This window comes from Cucumis sativus, chromosome 1, assembly GCF_000004075.3.
Source record: "Cucumis sativus cultivar 9930 chromosome 1, Cucumber_9930_V3, whole genome shotgun sequence".
Lineage (NCBI taxonomy): Eukaryota > Viridiplantae > Streptophyta > Magnoliopsida > Cucurbitales > Cucurbitaceae > Cucumis > Cucumis sativus.
The window spans coordinates 29,485,163-29,503,733 of record NC_026655.2 but is presented as its reverse complement, the minus strand read 5'-3'; the positions used below and the strand labels follow the sequence as shown (position 1 = coordinate 29,503,733).

At 33.4% G+C, this 18,571-nt stretch overlaps 1 protein-coding gene across 1 annotated transcript in view; it reads left to right on the top strand.

The window, feature by feature from the left end:
* LOC101208212 (acetolactate synthase small subunit 1, chloroplastic) overlaps positions 1–18,571 on the top strand; it is a 34,508-nt gene that overhangs the window by 14,666 nt on the left and 1,271 nt on the right. The window contains exons 5-12 of the mRNA XM_004139048.3: positions 535–618; positions 1,233–1,382; positions 10,003–10,089; positions 12,499–12,603; positions 12,688–12,810; positions 13,650–13,802; positions 14,499–14,564; positions 17,243–17,343. Of these exons, the coding sequence (XP_004139096.1) occupies positions 535–618; positions 1,233–1,382; positions 10,003–10,089; positions 12,499–12,603; positions 12,688–12,810; positions 13,650–13,802; positions 14,499–14,564; positions 17,243–17,326 (852 nt within the window). The 3' untranslated portion in view covers positions 17,327–17,343. The remainder of the gene's footprint in view (positions 1–534; positions 619–1,232; positions 1,383–10,002; positions 10,090–12,498; positions 12,604–12,687; positions 12,811–13,649; positions 13,803–14,498; positions 14,565–17,242; positions 17,344–18,571) is intronic.

Sequence of the window (18,571 nt, the reverse complement as noted above, 5' to 3'; positions counted from 1 at the left end):
GTGGTCTTATCCTTCTTTGCTGGTTTTGTTTTCTCTTTCTCCTTTTTGAGTTTGTATTATTGATCGTTAGTCTCTTTTGATTTCCTTAATGGAAAGTTTATCTCCTTAAAAAGGAAAAAGAAAAAAGAATGCTATATATATTTCAAAATTTATTTTATGCAATGCTATTAACCTTTTTTTAACGAGGAACAAAATTTGCATTGAAATAATGAAAGACATAAAACTTTAAAGAATAAAGGTGCTTTTTTGCAGTGCTATTATAAACAAAATGTTTAAAAATTTTGACAATATTTTTTAATTATTTATTAAAATGACTGGGTATTTGTGCATGATACAAAGGTCATAAATTCATGGTTTACTAAATATTCTATTCACAATTTCTACCAAATAATCCATAAAATGATTCAAGTATAGACACTCAACATTATACAATCGAAGTCATTATGTGTAAATTCAAGATGTTCGTTTGTATTACCTGTGTTCTATTTATTAGTGGCATATTATAGATTATTTGTTCCTTCTTAATGTCCTAAGGTGACCGGAGATCCTGGTAAGCTGGTTGCTGTTGAAAGAAATTTCAGTAAATTTGGAATTAGAGAACTTGCTAGAACTGGAAAGGTAAAATAATACCTTTGTCGTAATTTTTTCTCTTTTTAGCTCAACTATTTGTGGGGGTGGGGATTTGCACCTGCAATGCCGTCTGATCATTCTTTTGTCTTTAACATCTTTTACATATGCCCCAGTAAAATCCAATAAAGTTAGGTCATTAGGGACAATGTGACAATGATTAACCATTTCTCCAGCTGATTTTTAGTAAGCTTCTTTCGACTTTTATTGTAAGAGTCTTGTTTCCTTTTCAAAGAAAAGAAGAAAAGCTTCTTTCGACTTCCATGTCCGAACCCACAAAATAAGAATGAACAAAGTGTAAGTATTTAGGATATTTGTATGTGGTGCATAATTTAAGTAAGTGATCATCTATCTAATATGGTGATTAATATATGTTACCATGCATTACACAGACCTATCTATGCATATTTAATATCTTAAACAGAAATTCTATCTAGGTTATGTTGATTATAGCTTTAGATGTCATTTCATAAGTTTATCATGTACATATTATATTTATTCACATATGAATATCATTGATAAAGTTTATTATGTGCATGCTGTTTGGTGTATGGATTGTAAATTATTCATATTTAATGTACATAAATTTGTTTGACCGTGTATAGATAGCATTGAGAAGGGAGAAAAGGGGGGAGACAGCTCCCTTTTGGAGGTTCTCAGCAGCCTCTTATCCTGATCTTGAAGATTCGAGGCCAATTAACTCATTTGTAGAGGATGCAATTCAATCACTCAAAGGCCAAGTCTCTACATCAACTGTATGTACTTTTGTTCTTTAACATGAGCGCTTTGCTGAAACTTTTGCTTTTCATGACTTCTGAAGCGCTGAACTATATATTTAATTGAAGTATGTATTTCAAATGCAATTTCATAATTAAATATCTGAATCTCGATTTTGAAAATGCTTATGATCACATTGATTTGGATTTTTTTTGGATATTAGTGGAGGATGTGGATGTGGGACTGTGTTAGGAATGTGAAGTACTCTATTCTCATCAATGGAACCCAAAAGGGATCTATTTATGCTTCCATAGGGTTAAGACAACGGGACCCTTTGTCCCCCTTCTTGTTTTTACTTGTCGTGGATGTCTTAAGTCGATTCACATTAAAGGGGGTGGATGGAAACATAATAGTCATTTAGGTTTGGTTTGAATGAGGTTGCCTTATCATATCTTTAGTTTGCGGATACTCAGTTGATGTAGGGTTTAGGTTACAAAAGGCATATCTTATCATATCTACCTCTTGATGTAGGGTTTAGTATGCAAGGATGGTGTTCCTTTTGTAACATGTTGATTAAATTTGTAGAAAAGGTCAATTACACCTGTTGGTTTTCAGGTAATTCCCCAAAGTCCTCCCCCCAGTTTCCAGAAAACAGACCTTCCTATGTAGAGATGGTCAAGTATTCTAGCACTACCTCTTCAGCAGCAAATTCCCGGAACAAGGCACCTAGTCCTCGCACCAACCCGATTAGAACTCATCAAGCTACTGTCCATTCTGTTCCTAGACACAAGCAGTGGCTATTCAAGAATCACAGAGTGGTCAAGGACAAGGTTGATCTTGATAATTTATGGATTATTACAAAACTGTTTGCTTCTGATGATTGGTGGTTGACTCGCAAGCAGTTGGAGATGCTTTCCCAAACTAAAATCATTATAAACCCCCTTTACGACGATAATGCACTCATCAGCTTTGACAAAGTTCCAACCAAGGATTTCATTGGAGAGGAAAAGAAATGGCTCAGGGCAAATTCCACATTAAATTTGAAAAACTCATAAAACTGTTCTTCTCGGTCCATCTTGGGTGAAATTGACCCACGAGATTTTCCTAAAATATTAAAATTTTCGAACTTATCGATTGTCTTGGGTTTTCTAGTTCATGTCGGTAGACATTAGACCGAGATTTTACCAATTTTCATAATTTTCCAATTCTTATTTAATTTTTTTTTCTTTTCAAGAAAACTATTCAAATCTTCCCAGACCTTATACCAAACCTTTAAATAATTTTCTTTTATCTTTTCAAAAAAATTATACATCTCGGTTCATCTTAAGTAAAATTGTACCAAGAAAGCTTAAAAAATTGATAATTTTGAACTTTCTCCGTACAATTTTATTCGGATGAACTAAGATCAACCAAATTTTTTATGTCACTCTTCAAATTTTCTATTATAATCTTGCCAAATTTTATATAAAATTTTTATTGTAAATAATATTTCTATGATAATCTTGTCAACATAATTATGGAACATATAAATTAGAATATGATTTGAAACATTCTATAAGAATTTAGAAAATTAGTTAAGATTTGGTATAAGATTGAGAAAGATTATAGAAAAAAAACGAGTTATTTTCAAATTTGAAATTTTTTCATAAATCTATGTTTTCAAATTTTACTTATAAAAAAAGTTAGTTAAGATTTGGGAAGATTTGATATTAACAAGTTTTCAAATCTTCCCAAATCTTAGCTAACTTTTTTTATCCGTAAAATTATCAATTCTTTTAGGCTTTGTGGGTACAATTTTGCTCGAGATGAACGGAGATTATCAAGTTTTTAGGCTTTTTCAGTAGAATTTTGTTGGGAAGAACCGAGATCCATAATATTTTTGAAAAGAAAAAATTTTTTATTAAGATTTGACATAAGATTTGAATAAATTTTTTGGAAAGATAAAAGAAAATTAAATAAGATTTGAAAAGATTTGAAAAGTTGTAGAATCTCGGTCTAATATCTATCAAGAGGAAAACCTAAAATAATCGATGAGTTGGAAAATTTTATATTTTAGGGAAATCTTGGAGGTCGATTTCGCCCAAGATGGACCAAGAAAAATAGTTTTACGAGTTTTAAAAAAAAGTGCTACTTTTGGAAACGAAAGCCAAAAGTTTGCTACTTTTGCCAATTTCCCAAATTCCTTACTAGTCACGATCTAGTAAAGATTCATTCCATGACTTACTATTGAGTTCATTTGCTTTTTGCTTTTGTTCTTTGATATGATGAGATTGTTAAGGGGGTGTCGATCTAGTTGAGACGTCCAGGTGAATCTACTGAGCATTTTTGTTGTTTACTTTTGTATAACCCTCTTGTATTTAGAGCTTTTATCTCTTTTTTATCCATTAATAACGAGTCCCATTTCCATTTTTTAAAAAAGAAGAGAACAAAGCGGCCATTTCTATCGCCCATATTTCAGTTGTTCATGTTAGAACAAAACATATTGAGGTTGATAAGCATTTTATTAAAGAGAAAATTCAAGGAGGAACAATATGTATTCCTTATCTACCTACAATAGATTTTAAGGGTTGGACCAATAAGAAGCTGCAGCACGTTGTTCTTAAAATCTTCATAAAAAACCCAACAAATAGTTTTTTGAAAGGAAACCACCCTCTTTATTAATAATATTAAAGCTTGGAATACAAGAGAATTATACAAAGAGCAAAATAAAACTAAGTGATTCGATTGATTTTTCTTTATTCCAAACTTCAAAGTTAATAGCAGATTTTCATTTTCTGGTATAGCGAATGCAACTCCAGTATGAACATTATTATTGGCCTTCATGGACATTGATGCCTTGTTGGCGCTCTTATTCATAGACAACATTATTATTATCTTTAATGCTACAAATACGTGACTGTTGGACTCCTTCAAGTGACTTTTCAAATGGAATAAAATTAAAAAAAAGTCTCCTTTGGCGAGAAAATTAAGCTTGTCCTGATTGGTGGTTCTGATTTTGAACTGCTCTTGAATTTCTCTAACTTCCTTTTGTCTTCTCCCATCCGTTTTTACATTGCCATTAGCCGGAGGTTGAAGAGAAGATTTCCCAAAATCCAACGTTGCTTTGCAATTCCGATGAGTTTTTTATGACCTAGGATGATGATGTTTGAAGTCTTTTAGACAACTTAAAAGGGTTCATTTGCATGCTTGGAATGGAGTTCGAAGGAGGGAGAAAGTCAAAATTGGAGCTATATGAATGTTCCTCAATACCTTCATCCTTCATAACTTGGTGTAATCCGACCGACAATATCTAAAGGATTAGAGAAATCTTAAGTAAATAAATCACCTTGTACTTTGCTAGGTGGATTGGATAAAAAAATATCCTCAAAATTTTTAAAAAAATGTTTCCTCTTCTTTCATCAGATATCTCAATAGTTGCTGGAATGAGACCGCGCATATTCTCCTTCACTTGAATTTTGGATTCTGAGACATTAATCAAGTTGATAGTTTCAGCTTCTCACTTCAAAAGTTTTATTACACCAATAATCAAGTGGTAGATTATCTATTTTAATCCGCTCTCCATAGCCTTTCCAATATAACATTCATTCACGAGATTGTTCCACTTTTCAAACTTAAATGAAAGGCACCAAAATTTTGCCATTTGCCTGGATTTTCAATGAACTTCAAAGAATCACGTTCCAATTCAATCAAGGAATTATCTACAAATAATAGATTGATGATAACTTTTGAGTGAAAAAAGAGTTCTAATGCTTCATCAATTTTTACCCAACTATCAAATTCAAAAAGATTTGAAACAACCCGAAGATTATCAAAATCAGCTTTGAAGACTACTCAATTCTTAATCACCCAATATTTGCTTGTACTTTGTTTTGTGGTATCAAAGAAAGAGTTCTTGGATGTCTCTTTTGATTTTGCTATCTCTGCATAGCTTCCCTTCGTACTTTTGTTTTGCTGCTTCATAATAGTGTTGGACATGATTGGGGCAGAGAACCAGATTTGTATTCATGGTTGTCCTTGAAGTCTCCCAACATTTTTCCGAAACTTTTCCACCCATGTTTATCTTCACCGATGGAGTTATGAATAAATGATCTCCCTCCCGTACTAGACCATGCATTGCATCTCAGAACCCACCCACTTTTTTGGTTCAAAATTTGGAAATTTCGACCCTTCCACTCTCAACTTTTTCTTTCGTATAGAAATAATCTTCTTCATGAACCACCTAAGTCGAAAGATTGATATTGACATAGTAAAATTAGCTTCAACATAGAAGAAGTATGAAGGATGATGAATTTGTAGATTTTCAATCACTGCTTTCCCTTCTCTCTTTTGATAAAGTGGTAAACTCTGACGATGTTAGATCATGGTCCATTGATCCTCAAGGCCGATTTTCTGTTAAGTCTCTTTCAACTCACTTAAAATCTGCCTCCCCAATGAATAAACGTCTTTTTTCAGCAATTTGGAGAACAGGCAGCCCATGTAGAATCAATATTTGATTTGGATTATGGTCTTCAGGTCCCTCAATAGCTCTGAAATCTTGCAAAAAAAAGCTCCCAAAAAATGCCTCTCCCCCTCGATTTGTCCCCTATGTTTGAAGGCTATTGAGAATCTTTCTCATATTTTCTTGAACTGTCTTGTCTCCTCCTTCTGCTGGGTAAGGATTTTCTCCTTGTTTAATTTATCTTGGGTATTTGACGTTTCACTAAGTGCTAGTGTGGTTCAAATTCTGTCGGGTCCAAGATTGCCCAAAAAATCAAGCATCATTTGGGACAATTTGTCTAAAGCTTTACTTTCAGAAGTATGGTTCGAACGAAATCAGCGTATCTTCCTCGATAAAGCTAGACCGAGCAGAAATTATGCTTGCAGCAGAACTTAAAGCTGCATCTTGGTGTTCCCTTAAAAAGGAGTTCGCTCATTTTTCCATTCAAGACATTTACCTTAACTGGGCTGCTTTTCTTTCTCATCCAGCCTAACCCTATGCTGCCTCAGTTTCAACGTTTGCAGTTTATTCAGCCCGTAGCCTCTTCTGTTTTTGATGCTTTGAAGGATTGCCCCAGTTTAGTTTTGTTTGTTTTTTGCACCCCCCACTCCCGCTCGTGTTTCTTGTTGTTTTCTCCCAGTCCTTTTCTGTTTTTCTGGACCTTTGTACTAAGCTGGTCGCTTTTATTATTGTTTCTTTTAGTTTTGTTTGCTAGTGCTCGGGATATGGTGTTTGGCGCTAAGGGGGTGTCAACCTAGTTGAGATGTCCGGATGCGCCTCCTGATCCCTCTAGGTCTCCTTTGTTTACTACTTCTTTTTGTCTCTTTTTGTATTCTCTTCTACTTTGAGTTCTTATTAATAAAGAAGTCCTTGTCTCCGTTTCAAAAAAAAAAACAAAAGAGCAAAATAAAGAGACCAAAGGATTAGGAGAGGCACTCGGACATCTCAACTACTTTGGCACTTTCTTAGTGATGTCATCATATCTGAGATTACAAACTAAGAGATAAAACATAGTCAACAAATATGAAATAACTTCCTGTTGCATTCTATATAATAGAATCCAATATATATAGCCATACACAGAAGCCATAAATAAAGACTAGCAAATTACAATAAAGAACAAAAGACTGATAAGCTCCTATAATTACATGTATACTATAACACCTCCTCATGCCCAACTTGTTACATAGTTACTCTATTCGAACTCCATTAGGAGCTTTTGTAAAGATATTTCCTAATTGTTTTCCAGTCTTCACGTATCCAGAGTCTTCACATATCCAGTAGACAATAGACCGTGTTGTATTTTTTGAGAATGAAATGACAATCAACTTCGATGTACTTAGTCAACTCATGAAACGTTGGGTTAGATGTAATATGGAGAGCAGCTTGATTGTCACACCACAATTTAGTTGGAATTGTAGTATTAAAACCGAACTCACGCAAGTGTTGATGTAACCACTTTATTTCACACACTAATTGTGTCATTGCTCTATATTCTTACTCAGCACTTGATTGTGAAACTATGTTTTGCTTCTTACAAACACAATACCTAGAAGTCGATCTTCCATCTTCTTTTGATCCGCCCAATCAACATTTGAAAACATTCAATGTTCTTATGACCGTGATCTTTATATAAGATCTCACATCCAGGTGCAACCTTAAGGTAACAGAGAATTTGTTGTACTGCATCCCAGTGTTTCACTGTGAGTGAAGACATAAATAGCTGTGTTTGGATGTGTTACTGTAATGTAATTCAACTCCCCAATCAGTCTTCTATATCTCTGAGGATCCTTAAATGGTTATCCATCTTTTAAGAGTGGTAGTCTAGGCACCATCGGAGTGCTGCATGGCTTGGATTCCAATTATCCTGTCTTAGAGATCAAATCAAGCACACATTTTTTCTGTGATATAAAAATAACTTTCTTGCTTCTTACTACTTCAATGCTCAAAAAATACTGTAGCACTTCCAAATCTTTAGTATGAAATTGACTTTGAAGGAAAGATTTGAGAGACAATATGCCTGATGTATCACGGTCGGTTCTAACAATATCATCATGTACAATAGTTAGAATAATTCCACTCATATATCTATGGTAGAAAACTAAGTGATTCGATTGATTTTTCTTTATTCCAAACTTCTCAAGTGCTTGACTAAAGTTTCCAAACCATGCACGTGGACTCTGTCTTAACTCATACAAAGATTTATGGAAGTGACAGACTTTATCATTCACCCCTAAGCAACATACCCAGGTGGTTGCTCCATATACACTTCCTCCCGAAGATCATCGTGGAGAAAAGCATTTTTGATTTTAAGTTGATGTAAAAGCCAATCTTGAGATGCCGCCATAGAAATGAATAACATGACCAAAGTGAGTTTAGCAACAAGAGAGAATGTGTCATAGTAATCAACCCCATATGTCCGAGCATAACCTTTAAGCACAAGGTGTGCTTTTAAACGAGCTATTGATCCATCAGGAGTAACCTTAATTACAAACACCTATTTACACCCAATAATCCTTTTTCCTGCAGGAAGAGATACTAAATCTCAAGAACGATTATCATCTAAGGCTTTCACCTCTTCAGTCGTTGCATTACGCCATTGAGAATGTGACAAAGCTTATGAATGGTCTTTAGGTATCGAGACGGAGTCGAGATCTAACAAACGAACATCAAGGAGATGATAATTGGTCATAAGATACACAAGAAGCAATAGGATAAGTGCAACATTGTTTACCTTTACGAAGGGCAATGAGCAACTCATCACTTGGTTTTGGATTCGATAACAAAAAGAGTCTTTTGAGACGGAAGATTCGCATAGAGGTTGTTGCCGACAAGAGTATACTTTAGTTATTGGTGGACGATTAAGAACATACATGGGAGGAGACAGATCGAGGGTGGGAGTTGGAGACATGAGAGTATAAAGAAAAAGATGCTCATAATGCTTCAACTTGGTGGTCCCTAAATAAAGATTTTGAAGCTTATAGCATTCTGGAGATTAACTAAAATTGGGGTTTTTATTTTTCCAGATCATTAGATTTTTCCTATAGTTTTTACCTCAGCTGTATCTTTGTATTTCTTTTCTTCCTCTCTGTTTCTTGTATGGGTTATCATTGTTCCCCAAGATTTGGGGGAGGGTGTGGATTTGGCCTTTTTAATGATTGATCTTTTGATGCTAGTTTTTTTGGTGGATATGATGTGAACTTAGTTGAGATATCCTGGTGTGTTGATCCTCGATCTCTTCATTTGGGTGCTATTTGTGTAATTCTTATGTACTTTGAGCATTAGTTTCGTTTTGTTAATAAAATTTGAGATTTGTCTCGTTTTAAAATAAAGTTCTTCTTTTTTCTTTTATCCTTGAACTTTGGTGTCTTTTTTTTTTTTTTTTGTTTTAAGAGTATCCAAATTTGAATTTAAAGTTCTAAAATGCAGACTTATATTAAAAAGGATAAAAACAACAACAAACATAGTATGAAATTTATAAACTCAGTTATTTTGGTAAACTAAAATATGTAATATATAATATAGGGAAATTATTTTAAATAACAGCTCTGAAAATATTTATAAATATAACAAAATTTCGATAATCTATTTGTGATAGACTGTGATGTTTTGCTATATATTTTGTAAATATTTTAGTTCTTTTTGCTATATTTGAAAATAATCTTATGTTATATATATTATTTGATACTACAATATAATAATTATACAATAATTTGAACATAAAACAAGTTTATAAATTAATTAGTTATAGTTTATATTCAATAGGTTTGAGTGGGTAACTATAATTTGTTTCATAGTTTATGAATGTATTTTCAAACACATTTTGAAAAATTGTTTAGATTCAAATTTAATTTTTGGAATTGCTACAATACATACATTTGAAAATATGAAATACAATTCATTTTCCTTTCAATCCCTTGTTTTCAAAATTATGTTTCCAGATCGACTACCGAATAGGCCTTTTTTTCTTGTAAAGAAAAGGCCATCAATAACCCTTTTCTAATTCCATTATCTGCAATAAATTGATTCTATCTTTGAAAAGGCATAAATGCTTTCTTTTGTTTACGAGATTTGTTCCACAATTTGTTTAGGGTGTTTGTTTCCCCATTTGGATGATTGCTTATTTGTTGGTTGGGAATTGTTCATACTTGTCACTAAACACGATTATGTAAATATTGCAGGGTGATGTATATCCTGTGGAGCCATATGAAAGTTTTCATTCAGATCAAGTTCTTGATGCTCACTGGGGTGTTCTCTATGATGAGGATGTACGTACGTATGTTATTCTCAAATATTTCCATTATTGTTACGAAGAAACTTTGTGTGAATCTTTTACTTGTTTTGGTGATGCTTTTTTAAAAGGATACAAAACCTTTCGTTGATATAATGGAAAGAGTCTAATACTCAATGTAGATGGGTCAATCGGTCATTTAAGATGGTATTAGAGTAGGTGGTCCATGAGATCTTGTGATCTAACCCCTGCATTGTTATTTCCTTTCCACAAATATTTTTTTGAAGAGAAACACCATTCATTTCATACTTATTTAGGAGGGTAGAGTAAGAAAAGTGTTAGGAGAGCCCCATTTTGTCACAACATAGAGTGAGTCAAAGTCAACATAAAACTTTTTGATGAGATTATACAACAAAAAAGATACTACTATCTTCCAGTCCTTTCTTCAAACCTCCCAAAATAAAAACAAAAAACAAAAAAAATTAAATTATTAGTCTTTTTTTAAGCATCAATGGACACGACCTATAGCCAACAAAGCTTTGGCTGGCTGAATCAACACTACCGCTCCTCGCTCCTTCCAAATCATTGAAATTGCATTTAATGATGTATTGCATTTTGTTCTATCATCTATGGGTATATTTTGGATTGAGATATGATGAGAGCACTAAGGTTGTATCAACCTAGTTGAGATAGCCGAGTGCACTCCGCTACATTCTGTATGTTCTCTGTGATCTTTGTCTCCTTTTATTCTGAGCACTACCTTCTTTCCATTATATTGATGAAAAGTTCTGTTTATGTTTTTTTCTTAAAAAAAGTACACTATCTCTTATGTGCTAAAAGAGAATCTGTTAGGTCTCCAACAGTCAACAGTCACACGTATGCTAGGAGGGGTGGTTCAGGGAAATCACCTAACCAACCTAACCAACCTAACCATGGTTAATGTTATTGATTGGGTTTAAAGGTTGTTATATATATATATGTACGCTAATGTTTGTACCCGCTCTGTACTGTGGAGAGTTCCTCCATCTCGAAAGGAGGTGACTGTATTTTGTGATAGCTATTAGTAAAGTTTGTAACTCTCCCTGAAGAGAGTCCTTACACTCTCTTCTCATTAAAGGTAGATGGAATAGAAACTTTGTGATCCTTTCTAAGTTTCTCTACAACTCCGAGCCACATTCTAAGTTTCTCTACAGCCCTCAACCCTGAAAATGGAGAAGTCAAAGCGTCAAATAAACAATTCCATGTCTCATCTCCAAAGAATATGATGTAGATTCAGAGAACAAGCTGTTTTCATTGCAAATAATTCAGTAAATCAACCAGGCCAAGCCGACAAATTGGACACTGTTACTGATATAATTAATTTGTCTTTGTTACTGTTGGAATTAGTGGGCTTGGCCCTTAGGATATTTATGGAAAGATTATGGAAATATTTACCCTAATTCCTAAATCTTTTTCTTTTTTATTCCCTTGTATATTCTATTTATTCTCCTCATTGTACCTATTGTAAAATTTTTTATCAGAAAACAATAAAAAGAAAAATATCATGGTTTTTCTCCCGGTACTCGGGTTTTCACGTGAATTTGTGTGTTTTTTGTCTCTACTTTCAATAGTTACCCACTAACTTAAGCTTTTTGGGTCAATTGGTGATTTAAGATATTATCAAAGCTGGTGATTCAATGAGTTCTGGTGTTCAAGCTCTTACAATATTGTTTTCTTCCCAATTCATATTGATTTCTACTTTTGTCCTCGTTTCAAAAACAAAATATTGATTTCTACTTGTTGGACCTTTATCTTATTTCAAGTCCACAAGTGAGGGGGAGTGTTAGTGATATATAGTTAAATATGCCTTTGTCCACTAGTTTTAAGCATTTGGGTCCATTGGTGATTTAAGAGACACCTTAGACTTGAAAGTTTTTGGAGACTAAGACCTTAGATTTCTTTGAACCCCTGTTTTAAAACATCTGTTTTACCTTTGTTTTTCAATGTCATATGAATAGCAGAAGTGAGTTTAACTCAATGGTAATTGACATGACCTACCTTCGTCGAGGTCAGAAGTTCGTTCCCCACCCGCATTGTTGTACTAAAAGAAGACGTCTTACAATACGAATGATGAAACCTAGGATTATCTTGGGGGACTTATTTCCTTAGACTTCTAGATCTATTTTCTGCTTACATTGTTCAAGGGAAGTGTAATTTTGGTTCCTTCCAGCAAAAGGAATGGGATATTTTGTATCTGGTCGAACTTTTGGTCAGATGACCAACTACTTTTGCACGAATGTCTTGTGATTATATACTACATTTTCTTTTGTAAAGATGATTATATCAATTGTTTTTGTCATATGATTTTTTACGCTAGCTAGTTGAGGGAATCTCTTAGATATGTGGTTTTTTAGTATCTGTTCTGCAATTAATCTTTTGACTTTTTATATATTCTACGTACTTTCAGTCAAGTGGTCATCAATCACATACATTGTCCATGCTAGTAAACGACTATCCTGGAGTTCTCAATGTTGTTACTGGGATCATTTCTAGAAGAGGCTATAACATTCAGGTAGTACTAATTTTATGATTCTTATAACTTTTTCTTATTTTCATTAGCTTTGTCTTGATAGTTTTCTATTTTGAAAATTACCAGAGTCTTGCTGTAGGACATGCAGAAAGGGAGGGATTATCTCGTATTACAACTGTGATTCCTGGAACTGATGAATCAATTGGAAAGTTGGTTCAGCAGCTTCATAAATTAATAGATCTTCATGAGGTAGCATGTTTAGTAATTTTTTTCATGTTGAAGTTTAAATGCAAGTGGGACCAAGTTCCTTGGCTTAACTAATGCTTGAAATCAGTGTTCTGTTTGCAAGACGCAATAAGGTGACAAGTCTCTAAATCATCTTGGAAGATAAATGTATTAATGAACTATTGAATATTTAAACTCAAATTAACTTCAAATTTTTTATATGTTTAACTTTAGCAGCCTAATTAAGTATCAAAATTGAACATTATTTCGTTGAAAAATTTTGTTTTCTTAGGAAAAACCTAAAAGTCAAAACAGTAAATTGGATGAAAGATTCTGCCGTCTAGCCTCCAGATTTGATGGCATGTAGTGGCAGTTTGCACTTTACATACAGTCATTTGACAATTCTTACACTCCATGTGGGCTGTTCATTGAAAGGCTTGTTAAGTTAAGAAGTTACTAAGTCGAGGTTGAGTTTCTTTTTTAGGGGCAGGACAGTTGATATGTTTTATTTATTTATTTTTATAACCATGCCTTGTTTTCAGTTTTATTTACAGCTTAGTCTTTAGTTTCAGTTTTTATTCTTTTAGTAAGAAAGTTATGTGTTTTATTTTTAGATTTACTTTCATTCCCTTCTATAAATATTGATCTGTGATCATCCATTTTGAAGTTTTTAGTCTGCAATATTCAGCTGTTTTTGGGCTTGTTTGATTTTTAAGTTTGCTTTGTTCTTAGTGTTCTACTGTTTTGCTCGGGGTTTCGTTTCTGATGATTTTGTGAGTCTTAAAAGTGCATAGCTTACAGTTATGAACTTGCAACTTGTACAAGTTCATGGTCTATTAAATATTTGGGAATGGCTTCTTCAGGTCAGGGATCTCACTCACTTGCCATTTGCTGAGAGAGAATTAATGTTGATAAAAATTGCAGCAAATGCTACTGCCCGAAGGGATGTCCTTGATATTGCTGACATCTTCCGTGCAAAAGCTGTTGATGTATCTGGTCATACAATTACTCTTCAGGTTATCTTTCTTCCTTGATCAGTTTAGAGAATGTTGCTCAAGTGCATGTAATGATATCTTTGTGGTTAAAAACTTAAAACTATTGTGTGTGTGTATATATTGAACAGTTACATACGTGTTATTATAGATTTATTAATGCCAGCAGAGCAGAAAGTGCGAGTCTTTTCCCATAAACTAATTCACTGTTGAAGGAATACAGCAATTTCTAGCTCAATTTGGGGTTAGAGTTTAGTTTAATCACCTGTACTGATGTAATACGTCTTTGAGGATGCGATGAATTGTTTATTTACTTATTTCTGTCCTGTATTCATTTCTAATAAGTTGGTTATTTTAGAAAAAGTAGAGGAAGAGTTCCTTGTAATGATTTCTGTGCTACATATACAAATATTTGCAACAAATTCTTCCAAAACAACGAAGCATATAATGACAAAATTAGTGACAATAAAAGTGGATTCTTGCTCCCTAGAGTTCAGGTCTTTAAAACTTAAAAGGGGAAACAGAGTTGCATCAGAGTGTTCTTTCCCCTGAATATGCACTAGTGCGGTTGATGTTAAATGTTAATCATATGCCAAAGTGAAACTTCTCTCAAGTACAAGTAGTACCAATAGTAAGAATTGTGAAGTATTTTTTTAGTTTTAAATAATCCTCCTTTTTTTCTGGCTATTTTTATGCTACAACCTTGCGTATTTACTTCAGCTCACTGGCGATTTAAACAAGATGGTTGCATTGCAGCGGTTGCTGGAGCCATTCGGGATATGTGAGGTTTGTATTCTTCGTTTGGTCTCTTGTAAACTAGCAGTTGGAGAAAGAATTCCTGTTAGTCATTTTATAAAATTTGGATATTTGACGATGATACTCTTTGTGCAAGAGTTCGTTAGAAATTTGTCCATCATTGCAATTTTCCATTAATTGTGTGGATGGTCTCCTGAAGGGTCCCAGATCATGATAAATGCTTTTTAGGTCAACCTAGTTGTCGTTGTTGCAAAATGTGTCACCATCGGCTTAATATTCTATGAAAGAAAATTTTGTTTCTAATTAAATTAATGCAGCTGGCTCGTAAAAATATTTCACAAAATATTCAATTCTCCTCTAGGCTTGGAGATCTTGTAGCTATAAAATTAAATTAGTTCATGCTAAGCTTTCTGTTGGTTGATTTAGATGCGGAGGCCTGTATTTAGTGTTGTAGGAGTGAATTTTTCTTGTTTCGAAAAAGTAGTTATTAAATTGCACCTACTATTTAACCATCATAGTTTGACCTAGTCGTTAAAAAGGAGACAATCTCAATAACTAAGAGGTCATGGGTTCAATCCATGGTGGCTACCTACTTAGAAATTAATTTCCTACAATCCATGGTGTTAGAAGGGTCCCCTCGTGAGATTAGTTGAGGTGGACGTAAGTTGGCCGAAATACTCACGTATGTAAAAAAAATTGTACGCACTATTTATTTAATGTAGTATTAGTTCTCTATTAAATTGTATGGAATATATATAATCTTAGAGCTGTTGTCAATTTGTTGATATTACCATATTCAAGATATAACATTATATTAGGTAAGTGATGGTAAACTCGAAAGCATAAACTTGATATTTAATTTAATTTTTTTTGTAATAGGTCGCAACTTATTAGTGTAAAGTAGATCAATATTAGATTTAACTGCCTAGGCATGTTACCATATGCATGGTAGTGACATTTGAAATCCTTTGAGGGTTTGTGCACAAGCATCTCAATGCTTTGCCATTGCTTAACGGAGGAATGTGATAGAGCACCGATATAGTTTCTATGTTTTATTGATATCTCCAATAGAAATTACAATGTAAAAGAGATTCGTGATTCTCAAATAATGGACCACGATTACAGGAATTAATTATCATCAACAAACAATTGAACTTCAACTAATCAGTACTAAGAATAAAGCAAATCAAGATAACAAAATCGAAACACAGAACAATAGAACCTGGCCTACTGCTTCTCCTCTCTCTCAAGGAGTAATGCAGTCCTTTGCCTCCACCAAAATTTCACCCTTTCTTCCCTCTCCAACATATCTAATTACCCTTCTACCCCTGCCTATACTAATCTAGGTATCTAACATAGTGATGGATGTGGGTGTGCGATGTTGGTGGATGCTGCACTAGATGGAACGACGACTTGGTGTTGGTCTTTGGGTATCTGTTCTTTTTTCAAATCGGTCATTCGGGGTTTCGTTTTAGATCTCTCTACAAGGATCTTTGTTTTTGGCCCTGAAGTTCTTGTTTCATTTTTCATAGGTTTTGTTTCAGGGGTTTGATTATGTACTCTGATTTTTTCAATATGATATACCAAATTAACAGAAAACAAAGACAAATTTCAAAAACCGAAAACTGAAAACCAAAACCTTAGGCCTTTACTTCTTTTTTTTCTTTTTTAATCTTTTAAAATTAAGCTTATAGGCACTTCTTCTACCTTCAAATTTCTTCCTCTGTTATGTGCTTTATTCTAATGATTTAAAAAAGATGCACATTATTGTAAGAAATGAAGAGGAAACAAGCTTATTTTTAAAAAACCAAAACCAAAAAATGAAACGATCACTGAATAAGCTGTCTTTGTTTGATAATAATTTTGTTTTTTGTTGTGTTTTTGAAAATTAGGCTTATAACTTTTCCACCTCTAAATCTTTTGCTTTGGTATGCACTTTTTATACAACGCCCCATGTTCAAAATTCAAAATTCATATCCCCAACATCCCCTGCGACCTTGGAACGTCCTTCTTACTTGTCTTAAAGGCTTGTCAGAGTAAAAGTTGTCACCACAAACCAACACGAGTCCTTTCAGCATGCTTTGTCGTTACTCACATGCATCCTAGGAAAATTTCCAAGAGGTCATCCAACGTAGAATGTTTCGAGCTAAGCACTGTTAAGGAATGTGTATCTTGTTGGTATAGGTAGTAACTTTTCATTTTCTTAAGTTTTTCTTTACCTTACTTTCATGTCCTCAAGATTCCCTTATTCAGATGTGATATTGGTCTATTCATATCTCCCTCATAAACTCAGGGCGTTACAAATCCATGTTTTTAAAAATCGAATAAAAATTTGAAAACTAAAAGAAGTATTTTTGTAAATTTGTTTTTGTTTTTCAAATTTTGCTTAGAATTTAACCTACTCAATTATGGTAAGAAGATGAAAGAAAATGAAAGGAAGTAGACTTAATTTTCAAAGATGAAAAACAAAAATTGAAATGGTTACCAAATGAGCTCTCAATGATTATCGGCCTTGATTAGTTTGACACACCAAAATCATCTAATTTGACAGATAAGATATCAGGCAAAATCTTATGAACTATGGTATCATTCAACATTTTATATGCATTGTCAACTCTTTTTCCCGAGTAATTATCAACTAAGTAATGCTTGAATGGGGAATAATGCCTACGATTCTGAATTCTGAATTCCTTTTTCTTTATCTGCAGGTGGCAAGGACAGGAAGGGTGGCATTGGAAAGAGAATCAGGTGTGGACTCGGCATATCTCCGGGGCTATCCCCTTCCAATCTAAGTCCCAGTTAAATAGATGTAAGTTTCTCTGTTTCAGTCTTCGAATTAGGCTGTCTTCTACTATTAATTGTAAAACGACATTAATCATCTGTTTGACTGTGAGGGAATATATTTAGCTTAGAACTAATGAATATTATTAAGATAGTAGATGCATTAGCTTAGAGCATTTATATTAATATGCTATCTATATTTCCAACCTATCGCATAAATATCCATGCAATATATGAAAGGAAAAAAGAAAATTATATTTTTCATGTCTGAGGTTTGAAGTTTGTTTCAAGGTCTCTAGGTTTTGATATCGAACAATCAAGTCTTTAGTATTTGAAAATATGCTTGATTTTAGTTCCGCCATTAATAGTTTCATTAAGTCCAGTTATCCTCGTGCTAATGTGGCAATAATAATTCTATGGTTTTAAATAAACTTCAGTCCCTTTTTGCCTTGGTTCATTTGTTCTTATACTTTCACAAAGTTTATTTTGGTCCTATATTTTCCATTTTGGTTCATTTTGGTTCTTATACTTCAAAAGATGTTTATTTTGGTCCTATATTTTCAAAATATATAGATTTTGTGATTTAAAAAAGTAGTAGAGATGAAAATGAAAGGACCAAACTATTCACCTTTTAAAAGTACAAGCATAGAAATGAACGATTTAGAATTACAGGGAGTAACACAATATTTAAACTTAATGGTAATAATAACACGCACACATATATAAATATTAGTAAAATAAGCCTTTAACACCCTCTCCCTTTTCAGATTTGGCCTTACTCCAATTCTTGTTTTTTTTCCTTTCAAATCTGGGCTTCCACCATTTTAAAATGCGTTGATGTGGTTTTGAGTCTTGTGGGTCTGCCATCCAGTCAACTTGTGCTGCTGATGGTAGTTGCTGGAGAAGTGTGAGGAATGTCATCGGAGAGAAAATGAAGGGAGAAAGAAGAAAGGAGGGGTGGCTGAGTTTTTATTCTTTTATTTTTCCAAATTTGAGGAAAGGGTTATTGGATTTTGGTGGTGGTTGTCGCCGGTGAGGGCAACAACTTTGCTAGAAGAAAAATAGTTTGTATTAACGGCTAGTGATATAACAAGGGTATTTCTTTTTAATTCTTTAAGCTTAAAAGTAATTTTGAACATTTTTAAGTTTAATTATATTTTTAAAAGTTTAGTGTGAGTCAATAGTCAATACATTTTTTAATTTAACTCGTTATTGTTTTAGTATGTTTTAAGAAATTTTTAATTTTTATTTTAGAA